This window comes from Astatotilapia calliptera, chromosome 16 (genome assembly GCF_900246225.1).
Source record: "Astatotilapia calliptera chromosome 16, fAstCal1.2, whole genome shotgun sequence".
Taxonomy (NCBI): Eukaryota; Metazoa; Chordata; class Actinopteri; order Cichliformes; family Cichlidae; genus Astatotilapia; species Astatotilapia calliptera.
The window spans coordinates 21730935-21751611 of NC_039317.1; the positions used below are offsets into that span (position 1 = coordinate 21730935).

Below are 20677 nucleotides of genomic sequence, written 5' to 3' on the forward strand. Positions count from 1 at the left end.
TGCATGCTCGGTTTTCACATTGTCAGCATCTTTCTTTGTCTTAATTCAGGGTCTCTTTGATTTTAAAGTAAGAAAAGCAGTCAATCCTCATCTTTGACAGGCTGGAGGCAGAAAACACTCATCATTTGATTTTCCTTTCAACAGTCTGATCTAATAACTGGATAAAGTGAAAGTATGGTAAAAAGAATAAAGCTTCTGCACTTAAATTCCAGCATGACATCTCTCACGCTGTATAGCCTTGAAACATAAACAGAGGGGGTGAGTGTGAGCAGCTGTCTCCATGTAAGGATATGTAGCACTGGGAGCTGATGTGTTTGTAAAGCTGCCATTAGAGACAATCTGCTGTGACTCTGACATTGAATCCGTCTGATCAGGTGGATAAATGGCTTATTTCAGCCTTTTCTATTTATTCGAAACCTCTTAAGTCTCCAGACCTGTCCTGGAGACCTTGCTGATCTCCAGCTGCCAGCAAACAATCATCTGAACATCTCTCTTTCTCCAGTGACGCCTGCGTCTCTAGCGCTCGTTCGCAAACGACCCAGAGCTGCCCCTCCATCCCCCCTCTAATGTTTTCTTATTGGGAACAGTCCCGCTGAGACGGGTGTGTCAGGTTTACCATCTGTAGAAATTGCTTGAATATCTTGTAGGTCTCTAATCGCAGCTTGGAGTTTACTTTCTCTTTTCCGTCTTCTCGGTAAGCAGCCTACATTTTATTTTAAATTTACCGGAGATTTAAAGGGTTGTACTGCACGCTATACCGACTGATAGACCGTATAAATTAATCTTCTGGTTACCTCTTTTTTTTCCCTACAGTTAATGTGAATTTTAGAATATATTTAGATTCTCTGTGGTGTAAAACAAAAACTTTTTTTTGACTTCTTTCAGAAAAGAAAAAGGTGTTCCATCTCTGTAGTACTCCACTTAACATGACAACATAAATTAATTTTCATTAAATGCTTATATATATTATATTGCATGTTTATTTTGAAAAGAAAAGAAAAGAAACTGCATAAAACATGAAATTACGTTTTAAAGGTTATAACTGGGCCTGTGTCTGAAATCAGTCTTCACATGTTTTTTTCTTAACTTCTAAATGTGTATAAAGTGGATAGATTTTTATTTTTGTGTGCCTGTGTGTGGCTTTTCTGCCATTGTGTGCCTCAAGCTACGTTTGAGGCACACAATGTGTTTAAATAAAGGATTTAACAATACAATTAAGCATCGGCACAGGACACTTTGTTAGGTATAATCTGTATAATGTATAATCTAATAAAATTAAACAGGACTGCTCTACCAGAGAGTCGCGTTTCTGATTTACTTTTTATTTGTTTTATTTTTTTGATCACGTTGACATTGAAATGTTAATAAAGTAAGTGGAGCATTCAGAATGCATTGGGCAGCTTTCAGTGCAAGTGCAGTGTGGTAACAGAGAAGAGAGTTGACTTTGAGCATGGCATGGTTGTTGTTGACAGGATCTGAGTGTTTAAAAAACTGTTGACTGGAATTTTCCTGCACAAAATTGGATGATAGAAGATCGTAAAAAACATTGCCTGGTCTGATGAGTTTATTCCTGCTGCAGCATTTGGATGTGATGCTATCAGTTAAATATGGAGCAAAATCTTGTGTGGATTGTTTTTACCACCCTGTTGAATCCATGCCGTGAAGAATTAAGTCAGTCCTGAAGGTAAAAGAGGGCCTAACTCAGTACTTGCAAGCTATGTGAAGTAGCGTGTAAATACAGTATGATTTTAATAGAATAAAACTGTTCAGTATGCCCTCTGGGACGTGATAGAGCGGAAGCATTAAACCAAATAAGTTACATTCCATCTCTGTGCAACATCAACATCAGCACCCCCGCCCACAGGTTGGATTTTTATCTTGTTGTTTTTTTGTATTTGAAATTCCTGACATGAAATAGTCTGGAAGCCCCTCCTGCAGACTGAAGTTGCACTAACCAGCAGTTTTAAGCTGAGTTTTATTCATTTGTCATTTCTGATGTTGGTTTATGCTGTTGGAATTTTCCACTTCCAGAAAAAAAATTGTAAATTATCACCAGCAATAACACACCACCGTCTTGTCAGCTCTTATCAAACAGTAACTCTCGTGGGATGGTAGTTCCACAGAATCTTTCCTGCTCCTTCTGATTTCAGTTTAATTAAACAGGTGGGATGAAACATGCAGTTTCAAACATTCTTCTGTCTTCTGTTTCCACACAGTGCGGTTGTTCACTGACATGACTTAAAACAACATTAAACATTCCTAAGCGCTGTGTAGACGCCTTCTGTGAACACTCACATGTTTGACAGCTATTTCCTGCATTAAGTTACAGCTTTACAGTCAAAAATAATCTCTGAAGAACAGTTTTATTCATCCCTGCTTGTCTTGTTTGGGTTTTTCTTTTTTGTTTCTTTTCTTTTCAGAAAAAAATGACAATGCTTTCAGGGTTTGTCTTTGTATTGCTGGTCCAAACTGTAAACCTTCAACTTACACCTCGAGGACCCAGACCAATACCGGGGCGAGGTGACAGTCCAGAGCCAACGGTACCTCCACTCTTGCCTGAACCCACACCAAGACCTGAAGGCTGTGAAGGTGAAGGTTCCCTTAATTTCTTTCTGGGTTAAAATAATGGTCTTTTTTTTTTTTTTTTGACTTTAATTGATTCAGCTGTGAAAGTATTTGGATCCTCTGTATACCAAAGTAATCTAGAGTCAAATGTGAGGATACCTGTGTGACAGCATGCAGCTAAAGCTCAGCTAAAGGAAGCACAGCAGTAAATTTGCAACAGAATGGCTGAGAAAACCAAAGAATGGAGCTGTTGCAATGGTACAGTTAATGTCTAGACCTTAATCTGATTGAAATGCTCTGGTAGAAACAAGCTGTGCAGAAGGAAATGCCTGCAAACCTCAGTAAAGGCAATGCTGTAAAGATAAGCGGCCAAATTTTGTCGACGATGATGTGAGAGACTGATAAAATCATACCAAAAATCATTACTTCAAGCTATTGCTACTTAAGGTGGTTCTAATAAGGTGGTTATATTAAGATGGTTCTATAACCTGAAGCAAAGGCTCCAGCTCCTATGTGCTCTTTAATTTCTACACGTTTTAGCGAACATGTGTTTTCCTCTGCAAGACTGCACAATCTTAAACAATCTTGGTTTGCTGTGCTCAGCTAAAAAACACAAACAAACAAAAACTAAGCCAGATGATTGACCAGTTATTTCCCCTCATGTCCCTTTTCAAAAAATAGCTTCAGTCATTTTTGCACAGTGACCACGATTTACATTTATAGACTTAAAAAAGAAAAACACGACGTCCGGTCAGCAAAATTTGAATCTGAGAGGCCTGTGCTATCTATTTAGCATGTAGTAGTTAGATCTCTGCAGCACAACACATAAATGTCTTATAGTCCTCACATTTTTCATCATTTTCATTCTATCTGTGTAACCTGGCAAAATCAACCAGCCCAGGACACAAACTACACAGATTAATTTGCTGCTTTTTATTATGATGTTTCAAGTATTAAATAATTAGGGTGAAAGTGATGCATTTCAGCATCTAAAAACAATTTCATTATTTTTCTAATTAAAAGTAACAGCTGTCTTCTCCTCCAGCAGGTATAATCGACTGTCCCATCAGGGTGTACTTCACTATTGACACCTCAGAAACCATCGCATTGCAGGAGCCCCCACCTGGCAGCCTGGTGGAGAGTATCAGAGAATTCACAAAGATCTTTGCCGAGAGGCTGGCTGATGAGGAGTACAGGGGCCATATCCAGATCACTTGGTCCATAGGTGGGCTGCACTTCTCCCAGAAGCAGGTGGTCTTCAGCCAGCTCACAACCAGAGAGAACTTCATCAGGAATCTCGCTTCGATCCGATACCTGGGCAAAGGCACTTACATCGACTGTGCCCTCAAAAACATGACGCACCAGATGACCCAACATTACACAGAGACGAAGGCGGTTCTCTTCGCTGTGGTCATCACTGATGGCTACGTGACAGGAAATCCATGTTCAGGGATCAAGGTGATGGCGGAAAAGGCCCGGGATCAAGGGATCCAGATTTTCTCAGTAGCAGCGTCCAAGGAGATCGATGAATTTGGAATGAGGGAGATAGCGAACTCTCCGTATGAGCTGTTCCGTGACGACTACATAGCGGTGGAAATCGTTGATGGGAAACCAAGACTAAGCACTAAAACCATTGATCGTATCGTAAAAGCAATGGTGAGCTGACATCTTTTAGCCTTAAAATGTTGTGTCAGGTGACTCTCACTGACTGCTGTCTTTTTTCTCTTTTTTTTTGTAGAAATACCAAGCATATTTACAGGTAAGAAGGTTACTCATTATGTTAAGTTTCCACATAATGAGTGTATGTGCAAGTAATCCCTATTAGCCACAAGCTCAGGATCCAACCCTGTCAGTTTCACACATTTTTTGTACTGTTGGCTGTTTGTGAAGTCAAAGAGAGGATATGTTCCCCCCGCCCACTTGCCTTTCAAATACTCTCTTTACCAAAGACAACCAATCAGAATAAAACTGCCACAAAGGGAAGGGGGAAGGAGCTAAAAAGGCTTGTTTCAGTCACTCATGCAAAGCTGCTATAAGTCCAAGACTGAAACAATGAAGTTGGAAATTAGCAGAATAGCTTCCTTTAAACAATTCTGGTATTTAAAAGGCTTCAGTCTTTTAATATTGTTTTGTTTTTCTCTTCCATCTCACAGTGTTACAAACCAAGATGTTTCGAGAGTCCTGGGCGCCCTGGACTAAGAGGTCCCTCAGGTCCAAAAGTGAGACTTAAAAACTGAATTAAAGTCAATAATTTTTATTATTGCTCGTGCCAATGATTCATCTTTTGAAATGCGTATGTCTCTGGATCTTTATAGGGCACAAAAGGAGACAGAGGCCCTCAAGGGCCAAAGGGTGAAAGAGGAAGACAGGTACCTAGAATTTATGTCTAGAAACCTAAATATATTTTAAAAAGTGCATTCTTATTTACTGAGTTATATATTTGTTACATTTCAGGGTGATCCTGGCATTGAAGGTCCAATTGGACGACCTGGTCCAAAGGTTTGCTGAGCCCAACTCGTTGATGATTTTATTTCATTAAAATTAATTAAATTATTTAACTGATTTAATTAAAATTACACAATGTATTTTTAATCTCATTAATGTGTCCTTTTGTGCTTTTCCGTAGGGAGAGGCTGGTTTAAAGGGTGACAAGGTAAGAGTTAAAATCCTTATATTTCTCATTTCTGTTCATTTATTAAACTGAAGGAAGTGTTTTGGGGGACTAATGGGTCTGTTTTATCTCAACAGGGGGAAATTGGATTAACTGGAGCAAAGGTAAAAAAAAAAAAAAAAACAGTTTAATGCTTCATCTTCGTGCACCGCAACATCCAAAATTAAGAGCGTTTATGCACTGAAGTTCATTTTATCTCTTCGCTAAAGGGTGTTGCCGGTTCGACTGGCAAGAATGGAACTGATGGGCAAAAGGTGAGTGTTTACGGTGAGATTTTTACCGTAATGGTAATCTGATTATAAATATACTGATATTATATGAATGCTCCTTTGAAATCTTCAGGGGAAAATTGGACGAATTGGAGCTCCCGGTTGTAAAGGTGATCCAGGCGACAAGGTAAGTCGAGCATTTAATATTTATTTGTATGTCTTTGTTTCATTTTAACAACTTATATCAGCCATACAGCTGCATGTATTTCACTGATTCTCTTTAACATTGACTTTTTCTAGTATTGTTAGCATTTCTGGTTAAATGAACCACTGAGACACTTTTTATTTGTCTCTAATAGGGACCAGATGGCTACCCAGGAGATGCTGGTGAAACTGGACTATTAGGTGACAAAGGAGAAAAGGTTTGAATTAAATCACAATAATCTAATCATTTCGGTTCATACTGAAAGAGACAGAGTGTTATTTAGAGTGAACAAAAAAATATATTCACACGATTGCATTTTGGTATGTGGTCAGTTGGTAATTTCAGCACTTGAGTCTAGAGTGAAGTATTCACAGTAATTAGATGGATTCTAGTGAAGTCATTTCCGTACTGTAGTGGTTATCACATTCACCTGATAATAACAAGCCCAACCTTTTCAGAAAAGTGGTCTTGTAGTAAAGATTGACCCTCACAAAGACCAAACAAAAATACATATTAAACCTTGTCTATCTAAAATACTAGTAGTTGGTTCACTTAACAGAACTTACTGTTTTAACCTGACATGCCAGCTTGTGCAGGCATTTGGTGTTTAATCTTAGCAGATCACAATTGAACTTAGCTGAATTGAATTGAACTCAGGACCTTCTTGCTATGCGCCAAAAGTGCTAACCACCATGCCACCAGATATATGAAAGGAAAGTACTGTCACTAGAAAACAGCGTGAAATTTTCAGTGTGCTTCTTAAAGGTGGCACAGCAGAGCCTTAAAGAACCATTTCTAATATTTCTTTAGCTTTAACAGGTGTCAGAACAGCTGAACGATGTGATCTTCTAGGATTAAACACCAAATGCCTGCACAGGCTGGCCTGTCGGGTTAAAACAGTAAGTTCTGTCAAGTGAACCAACTACTATTATTTTTAGTTGGGCAAGGTTTAATATGTATTTTCTTTTGGTCTGTGTGAGGGTCAATATTTACTTCAAGACCACTTTTCTGCCTATGTGGTGCTGGTGCTACAGCAACACATTCATAGATGATTCACAGATACCGTGATTCATAACATTTTGACTGTTTATTAAACAGTCAAAATGTGCTCTGATTGCCAAAAGGTACAAGCACCAAGAAAGGTCAGAGAAAAATATTTAAAGACCAGCTGTTTGGAGATCTCTAAATCGCCACACGTCTCCTTTATCTTCTGCAGGTCTGGACTGTAGTCAGATAGATAATATAAACCCCAAACTCCTTTTAATAACTGCTTTACCTTGAGGTTGACAAAGGTTTTGTGAAGGAAAGAGAGAGTCTCCTTTATCATGTCATATTAAATTTGTTGCCCCCCATACACACACACACACACACACACACACACCCACTGCTGCTCTGTAGATGTGCCCCTGTTTCCTGTTACGCTCATACTGCAAAATTTTGCCCAGCAGCAGCTGCATTTCTTTTTGCCTGTTTTGCGTGTTTAACCTTTTCATATCTTTTATTATTAGATTTTGTCTTCCTTTGAAAAAGTACTCCTCTGCTCCTAGCAGACCTATCAACACCACCACTTTCATGGGAACATGCCCACAGCTAGATTGGAAAAACCTGACTGAACTTATCCTGTTGATAAGGACTTTGTGTGACTGCTTAGCCAGATTAATGACTGAAAGATATCCATGGTATGTTGAATTTGCTTGGTAGTGCAGCCTCTTGCTGTTGTGCTAATAAGAGCTTTAGATTATGATATTATGTATTGCCTTTCTGTGGCAACACGTTTGCCTCAAAATTGATAGATTAGGCTTATGTGGGCTGTCTGACCGTTAATTGAAGTATAAACAGAAAAGCCCTCCACCAAAAACACTGTCGTGTTCAAGACGAATGAGGGAACGTGAGAGCAGCTTCAGCCAGTGAATTAGAGTTTAACAGCTCTCATTAGTTAAGGCACTTCTGTGACACTGAGATGTGCATTGATTTGTGGGTGCATTTTAAAATATGCCTGTCACAACGGAAGCAAAAATCCAAATCTTTCAGTTTGTCTTCTTAAAGGATTTTTTTAAAAAGCTATAATTAGGTTTTTGTCTTTTTTTAAATTGATCTTAAAAATACTTGTCTGTATTGCGTGGCACGTGGTGTAGTGGTTAGCGCTTTCACCTCACAACAAGAACAGTCCAGAGACATGCGTGTTTGGTTAATGGGTGATTCTAAATTGGGCATCGGCATGAATATTAAAACAAATGTCACAAATTCCAGAACTCCTAATCTGGACATGCATATCACAGAGAAGCTGAACATTAGTCTGAATAGCAGTTAACATGTGGCCTAACATGTGCCACCAAACAGTGTGCTGACATGTTAGCACCTTCATCGTGCTGTATTCATAAACAGGAACCCCCTCCCTTTTCCAGCCATGCAAACATAACATATGTTATGCAGTGAAATGACAGCACATAAATACAAAGAGGAAATGCTCTTTTTTTCATAATTAAATCATCTGACATAGCTGACGGCTGCAGCAGCTCGGCAGACATTTTTTCGACATTTTTTTTCTTGACATATTTGTGTTTATTCTGTCAGTACATTCAACATGTACAGCTCATGCAGATGTAAATGTTGGTACTGATGATTTCCGTAATTATGCGTCATGAATGTAGCCAAAGCACAGCTCAGACTAAATATTTGGGCTGTGTGCAGACATCCAGTCTCGATCAAAAGTTTAAGACCACTTGAAAAATGACCTAAAAAAGAAAGAAATCATAATTTGCATGGTTGGATCTTAACAAGGTTCCAAGTAGAGCTTCAGCATGCAACAAAAAGAAATGGGGATGAGCCGGAAAAAAATTTGAGCATACAATTTATTGAAAACAATGTTTAAACTGCCTGATCAGTTTAGGACCACACCTCAAAAAAACAAACAAACAAACAAAAAACCACTGTAACCTGCAGGCACTGTGTACCCTAACGTTGTCCTGTTGGAAAACCCAGCTGTTACCACACAGACAATGTTGCTCTCTGCAACATCTGGACATAGCCAGCAACCGTTTGACACCCCTGCACCTCCTGAAGCTCCATTGTTCCACTGAAGGAAAAAGCACCCCAGACCATTAATGCGCCCCCTCCACTGTGGCGCGTAGAAAACATCTCAGGTTGGATCTGCTTGTCATGCCAGTAAGTTTGGAAACCGTCAGAACCATCAAGGTTACATTCTGATGTTTATGGGGCTCCAGTCAGGACCAGTAACGGCCTTAATTTGGTTCAAGGACTGTCCAGTGTCTTTACAGGCAGGCAATTGGATCCTCCAGCTCAGTGCTGGTGAAATTTCTTTGGGTCTTCCACTTTTTGACTTTTTTGTTCCATAACGCTAGGAGTCATTTAAGAAATTCCAAATGACAGTCTTACTGCGCCCCACCTCAGCAGCGATGGCGTGCTGCAAGAGATCCTGCTTATGCAGTTCCAGGGGTGCACATAAGTGAGCTGTTTGAAGCCAGCTCATTTCCTGCAACCACTTTTCCAAGAATACGTGCTTCTTTTGCGGTTCTGACTCCTTCTGACATTTGTTTGGAGGTGTAGGAACACCAAAGTAATTGCTTAAAGGAGCTTGCTTCTTCGACATCTTTAAGAGTTCTAAACAAATGTCTGTCCTCTTCCAGAAAATCTTATGTACGCAAATGCGCGTTGCAACTTCTTATCTGGTGCGTGTCTTTTATTTTGACCACGCATGCGCACCTGCGGACCACTTATGTGCACCCCTGGCAGTTCAACATCCCGACCACATTCAAAAAGGGAACTTTTTTTTTGCCATCAGAACGTCATGACAGTGTGACTACCTGACAGAAAATGACAATGAATCCACATTTTTGCACAGATTTGGCCTTTGAATGGCATGTAGTTATACATTTTTGATCAGCTGTAAAACAGTTTAAGCGTTGTTTTCAATAAATTGCATGCTCAAAAAATGTTCTGTCTCGCTCCCATTTCTTTTTGTTACATGTTGAAACTCCACTTGGAACCTTGTTAAGATCCAACCATGCAAAATATGATATTTTGGCATTTTTAAAGTCTTAGATTTTTGATTGGGACTGTATCTTTGCCCATGCTCACTCAACTACAGAATCAATGACTAGACAATCAGACATGACCATTTTTTTCCTTATAAACTTATTTTATTATCGTGGCTCAAGAGTTGGCAGTTCGTCTTGTAATCGGAAGGTTGCCGGTTCGAGCCCCGCCTCCGACAGTCTCGGTCGTCGTGTCCTTGGGCAAGACACTTCCTTAGGGACTAGTAAAGCGCTATACAAATACAGGCCATTTACCATTTTTTTAGAGTTCACTGAAGCTCAGTTATTAATAATGTTACATTATGTCCAGTTATGTATTTTTTGTGGCTTTTCTTTTTGATTGTTTTTGCATTTGTTTAGGGTGACACAGGCCTTCCTGGAAAGCCAGGCCCCCCAGGCCCTAAGGGTAATCCAGGTCTGAAGGTAACCTTCAAATTAAAAAAACAAGTGGAAAAAATACTGAGCGCACAACAAAGATTTTTCTTTACTTTAAAACTGAATGTCTGCTTTTTAGGGTGAAAGAGGAAACCAAGGAAATCCAGGACAGCCTGGACAAAGAGGGAGTCCGGTACAGCCCTGAATTTATTTTATTTTATGATTTTTTTTACATGTGCACTAAACCGATGTTACAAAACCAACTCTCAAATTAAACTGTTGACACTTGCAGGGGAGAAAGGGTTCACCTGGGGCAAAAGGCGAAGAGGTATTTGACTCGTGTTTTTACTTGGAAAAAAAAATCCCCATTTGGAAAATAGTTAAAAGAAATTTACTAAATAAATATTCATAGGGGAGGAGAGGAAACCCGGGAATAAAGGGATCACAAGGAAACACTGGGCCAAAAGGGAAAAAGGTAAGCTTTTGTCATTGTTTTTTTTTAATGAATTGTCTTATTGTATGAATGGCATTTCATTTTCCGCTTATTTTTAAGCAAAATTGCACCATTTTAGCTGCTGGTTTGAAATACTGTGAAACACTGGCTTCCTTTGACCTTTTAAGAAAGATGAATTAAGAAAGAACTTTGAGGAAGAAAGTCTGAAGTGTGCTTGTGGTTTTTAATTCTGAGGAACTGAAATAGTGAAATCCCAACTACTATAACACAGTTCTGTCTTTCAGTCGGTCATCTCAGAAAAATTCCTCAGACATTTCCCTGAGCCAGAAGTATTACCTCCCTGTTACTGTTGTGTCTTGTATATATTGGGAAGTAATTAATGGTTTGGTATGAATTCTGACACATTCATTTATTTTGTGAGGGAGAACGAGGCCCGGAGGGAAGCAGAGGTCGGCCTGGGGAAAATGGACTCAAGGGCGCTAAGGTGAGGAGATCACGCTGTGGGTGGATTTTTGATGAGCAATGACTCAGAGGCTTCCCAAGAACCTGGCATGCCTTCATTAGACATTCAACACTGGAGCCATGCCTTCATCATAAAAACACTTATTTTCCAGATGAAAATATCAGAAACTATACAGTAATTTGAAATGATTAGCTTGAAACTGCCAAATCCACATCAGTGAAACTCATCCTGCATGTGCCTGTGTGGGCTGGAGTCAAGGTCGAGTCCAGTAAAAAGGGCTGTCTGTTATTTTCTCTCTCTGACAGGGGGACCTGGGACTACCGGGACCGAGGGGTCAGCCAGGAGAACTAGGCGCCCCTGGACGAAATGTTTGTTCCTTTATAACTTTATCATCATTGTCATCATCATTGTTACTGAATTTCCCGGAGGAAGCCACCTGAGGGATTAATAAAGTTTCATCTAATCTAATCTAATCATCATTTTCTGCTTTTTCAAGTAGATTCTTTTTTTATTTGAATTTTATCTTCTGTGGCTGCAGGGCACGACAGGAGATCCTGGAGATTCAGGACCAAGGGGAGACATTGGGCCACTTGGACCAAAGGTAAAAAGAAAGTCTGAGCATTTCTGTTCATGATTATCAGTAAATAATTTACTCTCATCCACGTTGTTTTTCTTCTAAAGGGTGACAGAGGAAGGCAAGGTTTCAGCTATCCTGGATCAAGGGGACCGCCTGTAACAGCTTTCTTTTTACCTCATAAAATGACCTGCATGTCTCAAGATGTTTCTTCTTGAGGCTAAAGCAACTCTGATATTTAAAGGGAGACAGGGGTGCACCAGGTAGGAGAGGACCCAGAGGGAGCAGAGGTGACTGTGGCGCCAAAGGAGAATCTGGAAATAAAGGGCAACCAGGAGCGCCTGTAAGATGCGATTGTTAAACCACTGATGATGTACAGTTTTACTTTTATAGATGTTTGCACTCATAAACAGGACAGGACAGAGAGACTTGGCCTTATCCACTGCCTACACTGTTGTCCACAGAGGCTTTAAGTCAGCAAACAAGCCAACGAGATCCTTGATTAAATTCATGTGCAAACTTTAAATTTCCTGTTGTCCATGCTGTTCTGCTGCAAAAAATACCTGAAAGTTGGTCCACACATCCCAAAAATTGTCTTCTCACCTCTTGGAGAATGTGAACCTACAGATGGTTATGACAGCCAACACAGAGCAGCGAAGCACACAGCACTGTGTGACAGCACGACAAAGGGGCAAGAGTAGACTTAGAAAACAGTTGGAAGACACAATCGGAACAAATCAGGGATAGCGAGGCAGGGAATTTAAACTAGATACAGAGCATAAAACACACAAGACAACCAAATTAAGACAGGAAGCAGCTAAACATGCAGACTCATATGCAACACAAGCTGGAAACAACCACAGAGGAAAGACTCGGGGAACAGAGGAGGATCACAAAGGGAACTAATAAATTTAAACTCACCAACAGTGTTGGTCAAGTTGCTTGAAAAAAGTAATCAGTAACTAATTACTGATTACTTCCCAAAAAAAGTAATCCCGTTACTTTACTGATTACTTATTTTCAAAAGTAATTAATTACTTACTTAGTTACTTTTTAAAAACACGATTTACAACCTGAATAGGTGATAAAGCGATAGATCTTTCAGCCCAATTCTACTTTTTCTGCATAATCCATCATACAAAATGTAATCAAATGGAAAAGTCTCTTTTTTTAAAACTTGTTTTATCAGTTTTAATCTTTTAACTTTATGCATCAAGCAAAAATTAAATTATATGCACCATTCTCTGACTTGAAGAAATTAGTTTAACATTTAAACCTATTTTCTGCACATTCCAGCACATAATATAAAATATTTTTTTGTGTTTACACTCAGTCTTTCAAATAGATGCAAGTAAAACACAGCAGAAAATAAATAACATCAAAGACTAGCGGTCCTGTTGCTCTATTTTCACCTGTAAAGCAGGAGTGGGGTAGGCGGAGGTTTACCCTGGTGCAGGTGTGCTGCAGCGATCAGTTGAAGAATCCACGAGTTTCTCTGTGAATTTCCCATTACGTCATAGTGCACTCGGTGCTTGTTTAGGGTTTTTTTTTTCGTTGTAAAAAGAAGTTTTCTCCCCACGCACAACGGACACTAATGTTTTTGTCACTTTTTATGGAATCAAACTCAAACTAAGGTCAGTACTTCCACGCTTTAAACGCTGCATGCACGCTCATACTCTCTCCCGCACTCGATATATGATCCATTGTTGATCTGCACACAGCTGTTGTCATGAACGTCGCACTTGCTTACATCACTGTCATGAGACATTCTCGCAAACAAATCACGGTTTTAGTAACGCAGTAACGCAGCGTTCCTACGGGAAAGTAACGGTAATCCAATTACCGTTTTGCAATAGTAATTCCCTTACTTTACTCGTTACTTGAAAAAAGTAATCAGATTAACGTGTTACTGCCCATCTCTGCTCACCAATAAGTGAATGAGGTACTGAAGATACAAAAACAAAGAAAATGAAAAGCATCTGGGAATATGATAAACAGAAAGCCAATATAGAGCAATTCCTTATTAAAACTAAAAGAGACAAGAGCACTTAGAGTGTCCAACAACCCCAGAAGGGCAAGGTTTATAGATTTTCACATTTAGTGTGACCTTGACCTGATTTTCAACAAATCCAAATCAGCTCAAGCTGTTTTTGCTCTCTACAATCACACAAAATGACCCAATTACCACGAGTATGTTTTCGCAAATTACATTATATTAAAACGATGCACAGAAATAACACGGGCAGAAAGTAATCAGGTGAAAACATTTATTTGGTCATTTTTTCCTTCTTTTTAATTTTTTTAATGAAAAGTTTCATTCCACCTCCCCGAAACCAATAGTTCATTCTGAATTCTGTTTGCATGGACCGTTTTTATTCTACCTTAACCAATCAGAATAGAAAGCTCGGTGTTTCTGGAAATAGATGTTGCTGGGGATTTTTTTCCACCTTAAACTAAGCATTATCCACCTCTGTTGTGTTGTAATGGAGGCAAAAACGTAGCTGACGAAACTGAAAATATCTGCAGTGCACGGCTGCAAGTCATTTGAGGTTAAGTGTTAAAAAACAAATAAATGAGGTTGAATTTAGTCTCTGGAGTGTGAGCATATCACTTTGTCTTTGCCTCACAGTGACAGTTGTAAAATATGGCAAGGTAAATAAAAAATATGTATGAATTAGGCCAAAGAACAATGCCATTTATGCTGCTGGATATTTTACCAGGTGCTGTTTCCTGTTCAAACACATTACAAATGATCAGACCACAGCAGTCCCACAGGATCACATGACACCAGCTGCATGGGTGTACTGTGCCTTAACAACAGTGTTTTTGCACAGCTTTCAGTGTTTTGTGAGTCATTTAGGTTTCATTGACTGTAAAAATGTTTGTATCTAGGGTGAACCAGGCCAGTCGGGGCCGCCAGGAGAAAGAGGGCCTAGAGGAGAACGTGGACCTGATGTAAGCTACAGCCACACAGATAATGAGCTGACCATGCATGCAAGTTTGAGATCCAGGTGCATTGTACTGTGGTGTGTGTGTGTGTGTGTGTGTGTGTGTGTGTGTGTGTGTGTGTGTGTGTGTGTGTGTGTGTAGGGGGATCCAGGACCAGCAGGCGATTCTGGGCTCACTGTGAGTAAAATTTTAAAAAGACTGATGTATTTTAATGCAAGAATTCCTTTACTCACTTCAGTGTATTACTTTAATCTGCACACATGTCACTGCAGGAATGTGATGTCATGAGCTACATCAGAGAGACGTGCGGTTGCTGCGGTAAGAAAGTATAAGCACTCAAACACAGCTTCATAAATGTGGTGTTTAAACGCGCTGATGGTCTTCTTGTTGTTTGTCTCTCAGACTGCGAGAAGCACTGTGGAGCTATGGACATCGTGTTTGTAATTGATAGCTCAGAGAGTGTCGGGCTGACAAACTTTACCCTGGAGAAGAACTTTGTTATCAACACCATCAACAGGCTGGGATCTATGGCGCCCGAACCTACATCAACAACAGGTAACGTCAAGCAAGCAATCGTTCTACAGATTTACCCAAAAGAAATTAAAATACACACCAATCTTCAGTAACACTGTGACTCTGCAGAAACAACTACAGACTAAAGTATTTCAAATCATGCTACATAAAAATGGTTGATTAATATTCATGCTGAGAACACAACACCAAAACAACAGTTTGTTGTTGTTTTTTGAGCAAGTTGCTAAATACCCAACAAGAGAAAATGAATAATATTACAACTGTGATTCATCCAGGGATGTTTTACTTGTTAAGACTACAGAGCCACTTGTCACTTGCTGACATTATAAATTATGATTGGAGTAAAGCCTGCAACCACCGTGCTGCTGTAAATGCATCGGTGTTACCGAGTAACCCCTAACAGATTTATCTGTGATGCTTTTCCAAAAAGATTTACAGAAATAATAAATGTAAAAGTTTGACTTTTAGACTGATTAAAGATGTGTGTATCTCCTAGGAACAAGAGTTGGAGTTGTACAATACAGTCACAACGGGACCTTTGAGAGCATTCGTCTCGATGACCCAAACATAAACTCCATGACTGCATTCAAAACTGCAGTGAAGAATCTGAGGTGGATTGCTGGGGGCACCTTCACCCCCTCTGCTCTGAAGTACGCCTATGATAACCTCATCAGGGACAGCAAGAGAGCCCGATCCAAAGTGTCCGTCGTCGTGGTCACAGACGGCCGCTTTGACCCCCGAGACGACGACAATCAGCTCACATACCTCTGCAACGACCCCGCTGTGGTGGTGAATGCCATCGGGATAGGGGACATGTTTGACACCAGACACGACAGCGAGACTCTGGTGTCAATCGCATGCAACAAGAAGGATCGGGCTACTGAGATGAGGCGCTACAGCGATTTGGTGGCTGATGAATTCTTAGAAAAGATGGAAACTGTCCTCTGTCCTGGTAAGCCTGTACCAATAATCTCAGCAGCCTGACAGTACTAGTCCTTGTGTGTTTGTCTAACCTATGATTTCTCACCAGATCCAGTCATTAAGTGCCCTGATCTCCCCTGTACAAGTGGTGGGTTTTATTCATAGTTATATGATTGGTTTATGATGAAACGCACTTCAGGAAGTGATTGCTCTTTTTTGTTTCGTTTCAGAACTTGACTCAGCACCTTGTGTTGCGAGGCCTGTGGATTTGGTATTTCTATTGGATGGTTCAGAGCGTCTCGGGGAGAGAAACTTCCTCCTTGTTCGTGAATTTGTTCAGAAGGTTGCAGACAGGCTGGTACTGGCCAGGACCAGGACCGATCGAGAGCGAGCCCGTCTGGCACTGATGGAGTTTGGCAAGGAGTCAGAGAATCGGGTGGCTTTCTCTCTAACACATGACCCTGTCCAGATTGTTAACAATTTAACAGCTTTACGGTATCTAGATTCTTCTTCAAGCGTGGCGCCCGGCATCATACATGCCATCAACAACATCCTGGTTAGAGAAAGCGCCCGGCAAACGAGGCCCAATGCAGAGATTTCATTCGTTTTCATTACAGATGGTGTCACTAACAGCGACAACCTGGACGAAGCGATCAGTGCCATGCGTCGTTACGAGGTGGTCTCCACGGTGATTGCCACAGGAAGTGATGTTGATCAAGAAGTCCTGACAAAGCTGGCTATGGGGGACCAGCACGCCATCTTTAAAGCAGAAAAATTCTCAGATTTTTTAAGGTCCGGTATGTTTGATCGTTTCATCCAGTGGGTGTGTTAGAGAGAGAATGCTCCTGTGAGCCAATACTGGTGCTACAGCTGTTAATCCAGCATTTTTAAGGATAATTAAAATTTATTTCAACCTGATAGTATTTTACATTAATGTGGCTGTTGTGGCTCTATTGAGGAAAGCATCCTACAGTGAAACAAGACTGTGCTCTCTGCAGCTTTATACTGGGTCATAGTGCAGTCCTTGATTTTACCCTCTGAGGATATCTCAGATATCTCTGAGGATATTCTCCATCTTTGAGACCATGCAGAGCCAAGAGCCAACTTCATCCTCCACTTTGTTTAACACCTCACATGTGTACTAAAATTTAAATTAAAACAAAACTTTGACAGGATTTTGTTTTAGCAATTTGTAGAAAATCATCCCAACACTTTCATTTTTGGATGCAGATGCAATTAGCAACAGGTCCACTCCAGGCAGCTAAATTCTAAGCTTAGGTCAGAATCAAAAGCAAAAGTTAAAAGACTACATTGTCTGGATAACCTCAGGAGCTCGCGCTTGTTTCCTCTTGAAGCTTGTAGAGCTGCAATGGCCAAACTGATTGGGGAATACACAAGGTTGAAATAAACTAGATTTCTTCTTTAACCCATAGACAGTATATAAAAGAAACACAGGCACCCACTATGTTTGAAAAGTGAAGCCATGTGCCATACAACTGAGGGTCTCTAGGTGCTTCCTTGTTCTGTCAGTGGTTAAAGTAATTCATTGGCAGCTGCAGCTCAAGCAGAATTTATGGTCCCGCAATGGTGGTGCGTTCACTGTCCGGTAGCAATCCAAGGATGGCCTGTCTGCCTGTTGCCAGATGGAGGCAGTGTGCAAAATATGTGGTACAGCAGTCTGTGGGTCACTCTAGCTTGTGCTGCTGTTGGTACATCAGACAGCCGTGGAGAAGAGCAACTTTATAACATACAAAGAGCTGAAGTGAAAATTAGTGTTTAAAAACAATGAAAAGTGTCCAATGTCTGTGCTTTTCATGTTGTATTCTTCCGCTAGCAGTCCCTGCTCTATTCTGGCCCTCTTGTCAATGAATCAACATTCGGCACACGCTTGCATCATCTGCTTCTAGACACGTGCAGTCAGAATGTTGGGAGGCCTGCGCCGGAGTGTGTCTGGGGTGGGTGGAAAAGAAACGTGTACACAGACGGACACATTTACAGGACCATAAATTACACTTTGCCTTGTGTAACTCAATTTAAGTGGGACTAGATTTTTTTTAATATACACTATATTACCAAAAGTATTCACTCACCCATCCAAATCATTGCATTCAGGTGTTTCAATCACTTCCATGGCCACAGGTGTATAATATCAAGCACCTCCATATGCAGACTGTTTCTGCAAACTTTTATGAAAGAAAACTCTCAGGACATCAGTGAATTTCAGTGTGGTACCGTGATAGGATGTCACCTGTGCAACAAATCCAGTTATGAAATTTCCTCGCTACTAAATATTTCATAGTCAACTGTTAGTCGTATTATAGCAAAGTGATGACAGGGACCCAGCCATGAAGTGGTAGGCTACATAAAGTCACAGAGCAGGATTAACAGCTGCTGAGGGTCATAGCATGCAGAGGTCACAAACTTCCTGCAGAGTCAATTGCTAAAGACTTCATGTAACCTTCAGATTAGCCCAACAACAGTCTACAGAGAGCTTCATGAAGAAGGTTTCCAAGCACAACACAAAGTGTCAGGGTTGTTTTTCAGGAGTGGGGCTTTGCCCCTTACCCTTTTAATGCCTCAACACAAAACACAAGATATTTTGGACAATTTCATGCTCCCAATGTTGTAGAAACAGTTTAGGGAACACCTGTTCGCAGTGCACAAAGTAAGGTTCATAAAGACATGGATAAGCGCGTTTGGTGTGGAAAAACTCGTGAGCTGTGGGCCAAACCTTCTCGTCCAACATCAGTGCCTGACCTCACAAATGTGCTTCTAGAAGAATGGTCGAAACTTCACATAAACACACTCCTAAACCTTCCCAGAAGAGTTGAAGTTGTTACAGGTGCCCAGGGTAGGCTGACAATAATAAACCATTAAGAATGGGATGTCACTCAAGTTCATATGCATGTGAAGGTAGACGAGTGAATACCTTTGGTATATAGTGTATATGGATAAGTGGGACAAAACCTTTTCCATTTTGAACCATTGTCAGCATACTCATGGCCCTAATTAAATTGGCATTCCCACCTCAGAAAAAGGGTTTTTTCTCTAAGAGTTTCTCACATGTTTCACCCTTTTTTCCAAATATGGTCACTTCTGGCTCCAAAGTGCTAAAGTCAAGGATTCAACATGGTGATCCACAAACCAAAGGTTGGCATTATGGTGGCAACGTTCTCTTTTTTTTTTTTATATACAGTCTATGCTTTAAACACAAAACTGGTTTAGTTTGCTATGCACTGTATAATTTGCAAATGATGTCACAGCATTGTGCTTTGCTACATCTTGTCAGAAGATCGATCAGTATTTTCATACACAAAAATATAATGCAAGTCATGCGCTCTTAATCAACCATAAGGCTTTTAATGATTTTTCATAATAAACTGTCAGTTTGTTGGGCACTGCATTTCTGTCTTCTGTAAAGTCTATAAGGGTTTCTTTATTTTTCAGTGCATACTGTAGCCATAATTACTACATAAGTACCACCTTAAGACTCACAAGAACTGCAGTAATTTTTAAAATCTCAAACAGAACACAGAAAGCCTTTGCCTGAAGTATGCGGAATATTTTTTGTAATTTCTAAAGTGAAGTACTTTTAGACAGCATGTGTAAACCACAGTTGATCCATTAAGTGCAGAGTTACAAAGTATGGCAGGACTCCAAGTGGGAGTGAAGGAACAATGGACGGCTGAACTGGTTTGGTCTGGCTGGACTGAGAGCGTGCATTCTTTTAATTTCTCTGGAGTCCACCGCAAACACTCCTCTTCCATCTTTTTTTCTCTTTACATCATATCCAGCTGCACAGAGAGGAAAAAAAAAAAAAAAAAACATGCAACCTCTAAGAGTTTATATCTGAGAGCTCAACACATCACACACGCCCCATGTAGATACACAGGAAATGGTTTTAACACCATTCGAGTCACAACAGTTACATAAACACGTATTTAAATAAAAATAAAGAAATGTCAGAAATAAAAACTGCACGCTTACCAAGTCATCAACATCTCCAGTATCTTCAACTGGTGCAGGAGCTGCCTCCTCTTTCTTCTCCTCAGCAACCAGAAACTGAGAAAAAAAACAAAAACCAGTTTCAGTCAAAGAAAGAGACTAAAGATCATCTCAAATTCATACGTGTACCAAATTCAAATTAAAGTCACCTGATTAGCTTCGGCTTTGGAGACCGAGCTTCCTTCCACCTCATCCTTGCTGATCAGCGTTAAACCATCTGTTGATCAAACTCAATGTTAGATACAAACTGCCTGAATTTGAGGCAAAACTTTTTTTTCTCCCCGCAAAAAAATAAAATGAAAAAATCACTATTTTCATCAGAATATTTTAGGTTTGCAATGTTTCTTTAAACAATTTTCCTAGTTTTTATGAATTAACAGTTTAGGAATTGCAATTATTTAAATATACAGGCCCTCGATTCTAAAACTAACTCAAAAAAAATCAAAACTACCTGGTTTACTAACATAATTTTAAATATAAGGATTGTTTTCAATACTGAAAATCCTTTAAAGCCAATAGATTGAAGTCTAGAAGCTTTGGACATCACTAAATGTTATATTTCCTCCCTTGAGATGATCTGCTACACCTTCACCTCAACAACCTTCAGTTGCTGCTTTTTTGTTGGTCTGTCTGGTTTCAGTTTTGTATTTAATAACGAAAATCTGCTTTAATGAGTGACTGACATGGTGACTGATGT

The 20677-nt window shown here is 40.0% G+C and overlaps 2 protein-coding genes across 5 annotated transcripts in view; one reads left to right on the plus strand and one right to left on the minus strand.

Annotated features, from left to right (window-relative positions):
* The window catches only part of LOC113007686 (collagen alpha-2(VI) chain-like), a 22633-nt gene continuing 1956 nt past the window's right edge, over window positions 1-20677 (plus strand). Inside the window, exons 1-28 of one of the 4 annotated variants that reach the window (XM_026144505.1) lie at window positions 1-694; window positions 2421-2589; window positions 3611-4221; window positions 4304-4324; window positions 4719-4784; window positions 4881-4934; window positions 5020-5064; window positions 5192-5218; window positions 5314-5340; window positions 5446-5490; window positions 5579-5632; window positions 5805-5867; window positions 10066-10128; window positions 10220-10273; window positions 10373-10408; window positions 10493-10555; window positions 10956-11018; window positions 11303-11365; window positions 11536-11598; window positions 11679-11729; window positions 11816-11914; window positions 14464-14526; window positions 14662-14697; window positions 14793-14838; window positions 14923-15075; window positions 15551-16006; window positions 16085-16123; window positions 16206-18067. In XM_026144505.1, coding sequence (XP_026000290.1) covers window positions 2427-2589; window positions 3611-4221; window positions 4304-4324; window positions 4719-4784; window positions 4881-4934; window positions 5020-5064; window positions 5192-5218; window positions 5314-5340; window positions 5446-5490; window positions 5579-5632; window positions 5805-5867; window positions 10066-10128; window positions 10220-10273; window positions 10373-10408; window positions 10493-10555; window positions 10956-11018; window positions 11303-11365; window positions 11536-11598; window positions 11679-11729; window positions 11816-11914; window positions 14464-14526; window positions 14662-14697; window positions 14793-14838; window positions 14923-15075; window positions 15551-16006; window positions 16085-16123; window positions 16206-16807 — 3126 coding nt within the window. In that variant the 5' untranslated portion in view covers window positions 1-694; window positions 2421-2426 and the 3' untranslated portion in view covers window positions 16808-18067. Of the gene's footprint in view, window positions 695-2420; window positions 2590-3610; window positions 4222-4303; window positions 4325-4718; window positions 4785-4880; window positions 4935-5019; window positions 5065-5191; window positions 5219-5313; window positions 5341-5445; window positions 5491-5578; window positions 5633-5804; window positions 5868-10065; window positions 10129-10219; window positions 10274-10372; window positions 10409-10492; window positions 10556-10955; window positions 11019-11302; window positions 11366-11535; window positions 11599-11678; window positions 11730-11815; window positions 11915-14463; window positions 14527-14661; window positions 14698-14792; window positions 14839-14922; window positions 15076-15550; window positions 16007-16084; window positions 16124-16205; window positions 18068-20677 lie in introns of those variants that run through there. The other 3 variants (XM_026144506.1, XM_026144508.1, XM_026144507.1) reach the window with 3 other exon arrangements.
* The window catches only part of xrcc5 (X-ray repair complementing defective repair in Chinese hamster cells 5), a 13620-nt gene continuing 12253 nt past the window's right edge, over window positions 19311-20677 (minus strand). Inside the window, exons 19-21 of the mRNA XM_026144509.1 lie at window positions 20130-20197; window positions 19963-20037; window positions 19311-19769 (exon numbers count right to left, since the gene is read on the minus strand). Coding sequence (XP_026000294.1) covers window positions 19755-19769; window positions 19963-20037; window positions 20130-20197 — 158 coding nt within the window. The 3' untranslated portion in view covers window positions 19311-19754. The remainder of the gene's footprint in view (window positions 19770-19962; window positions 20038-20129; window positions 20198-20677) is intronic.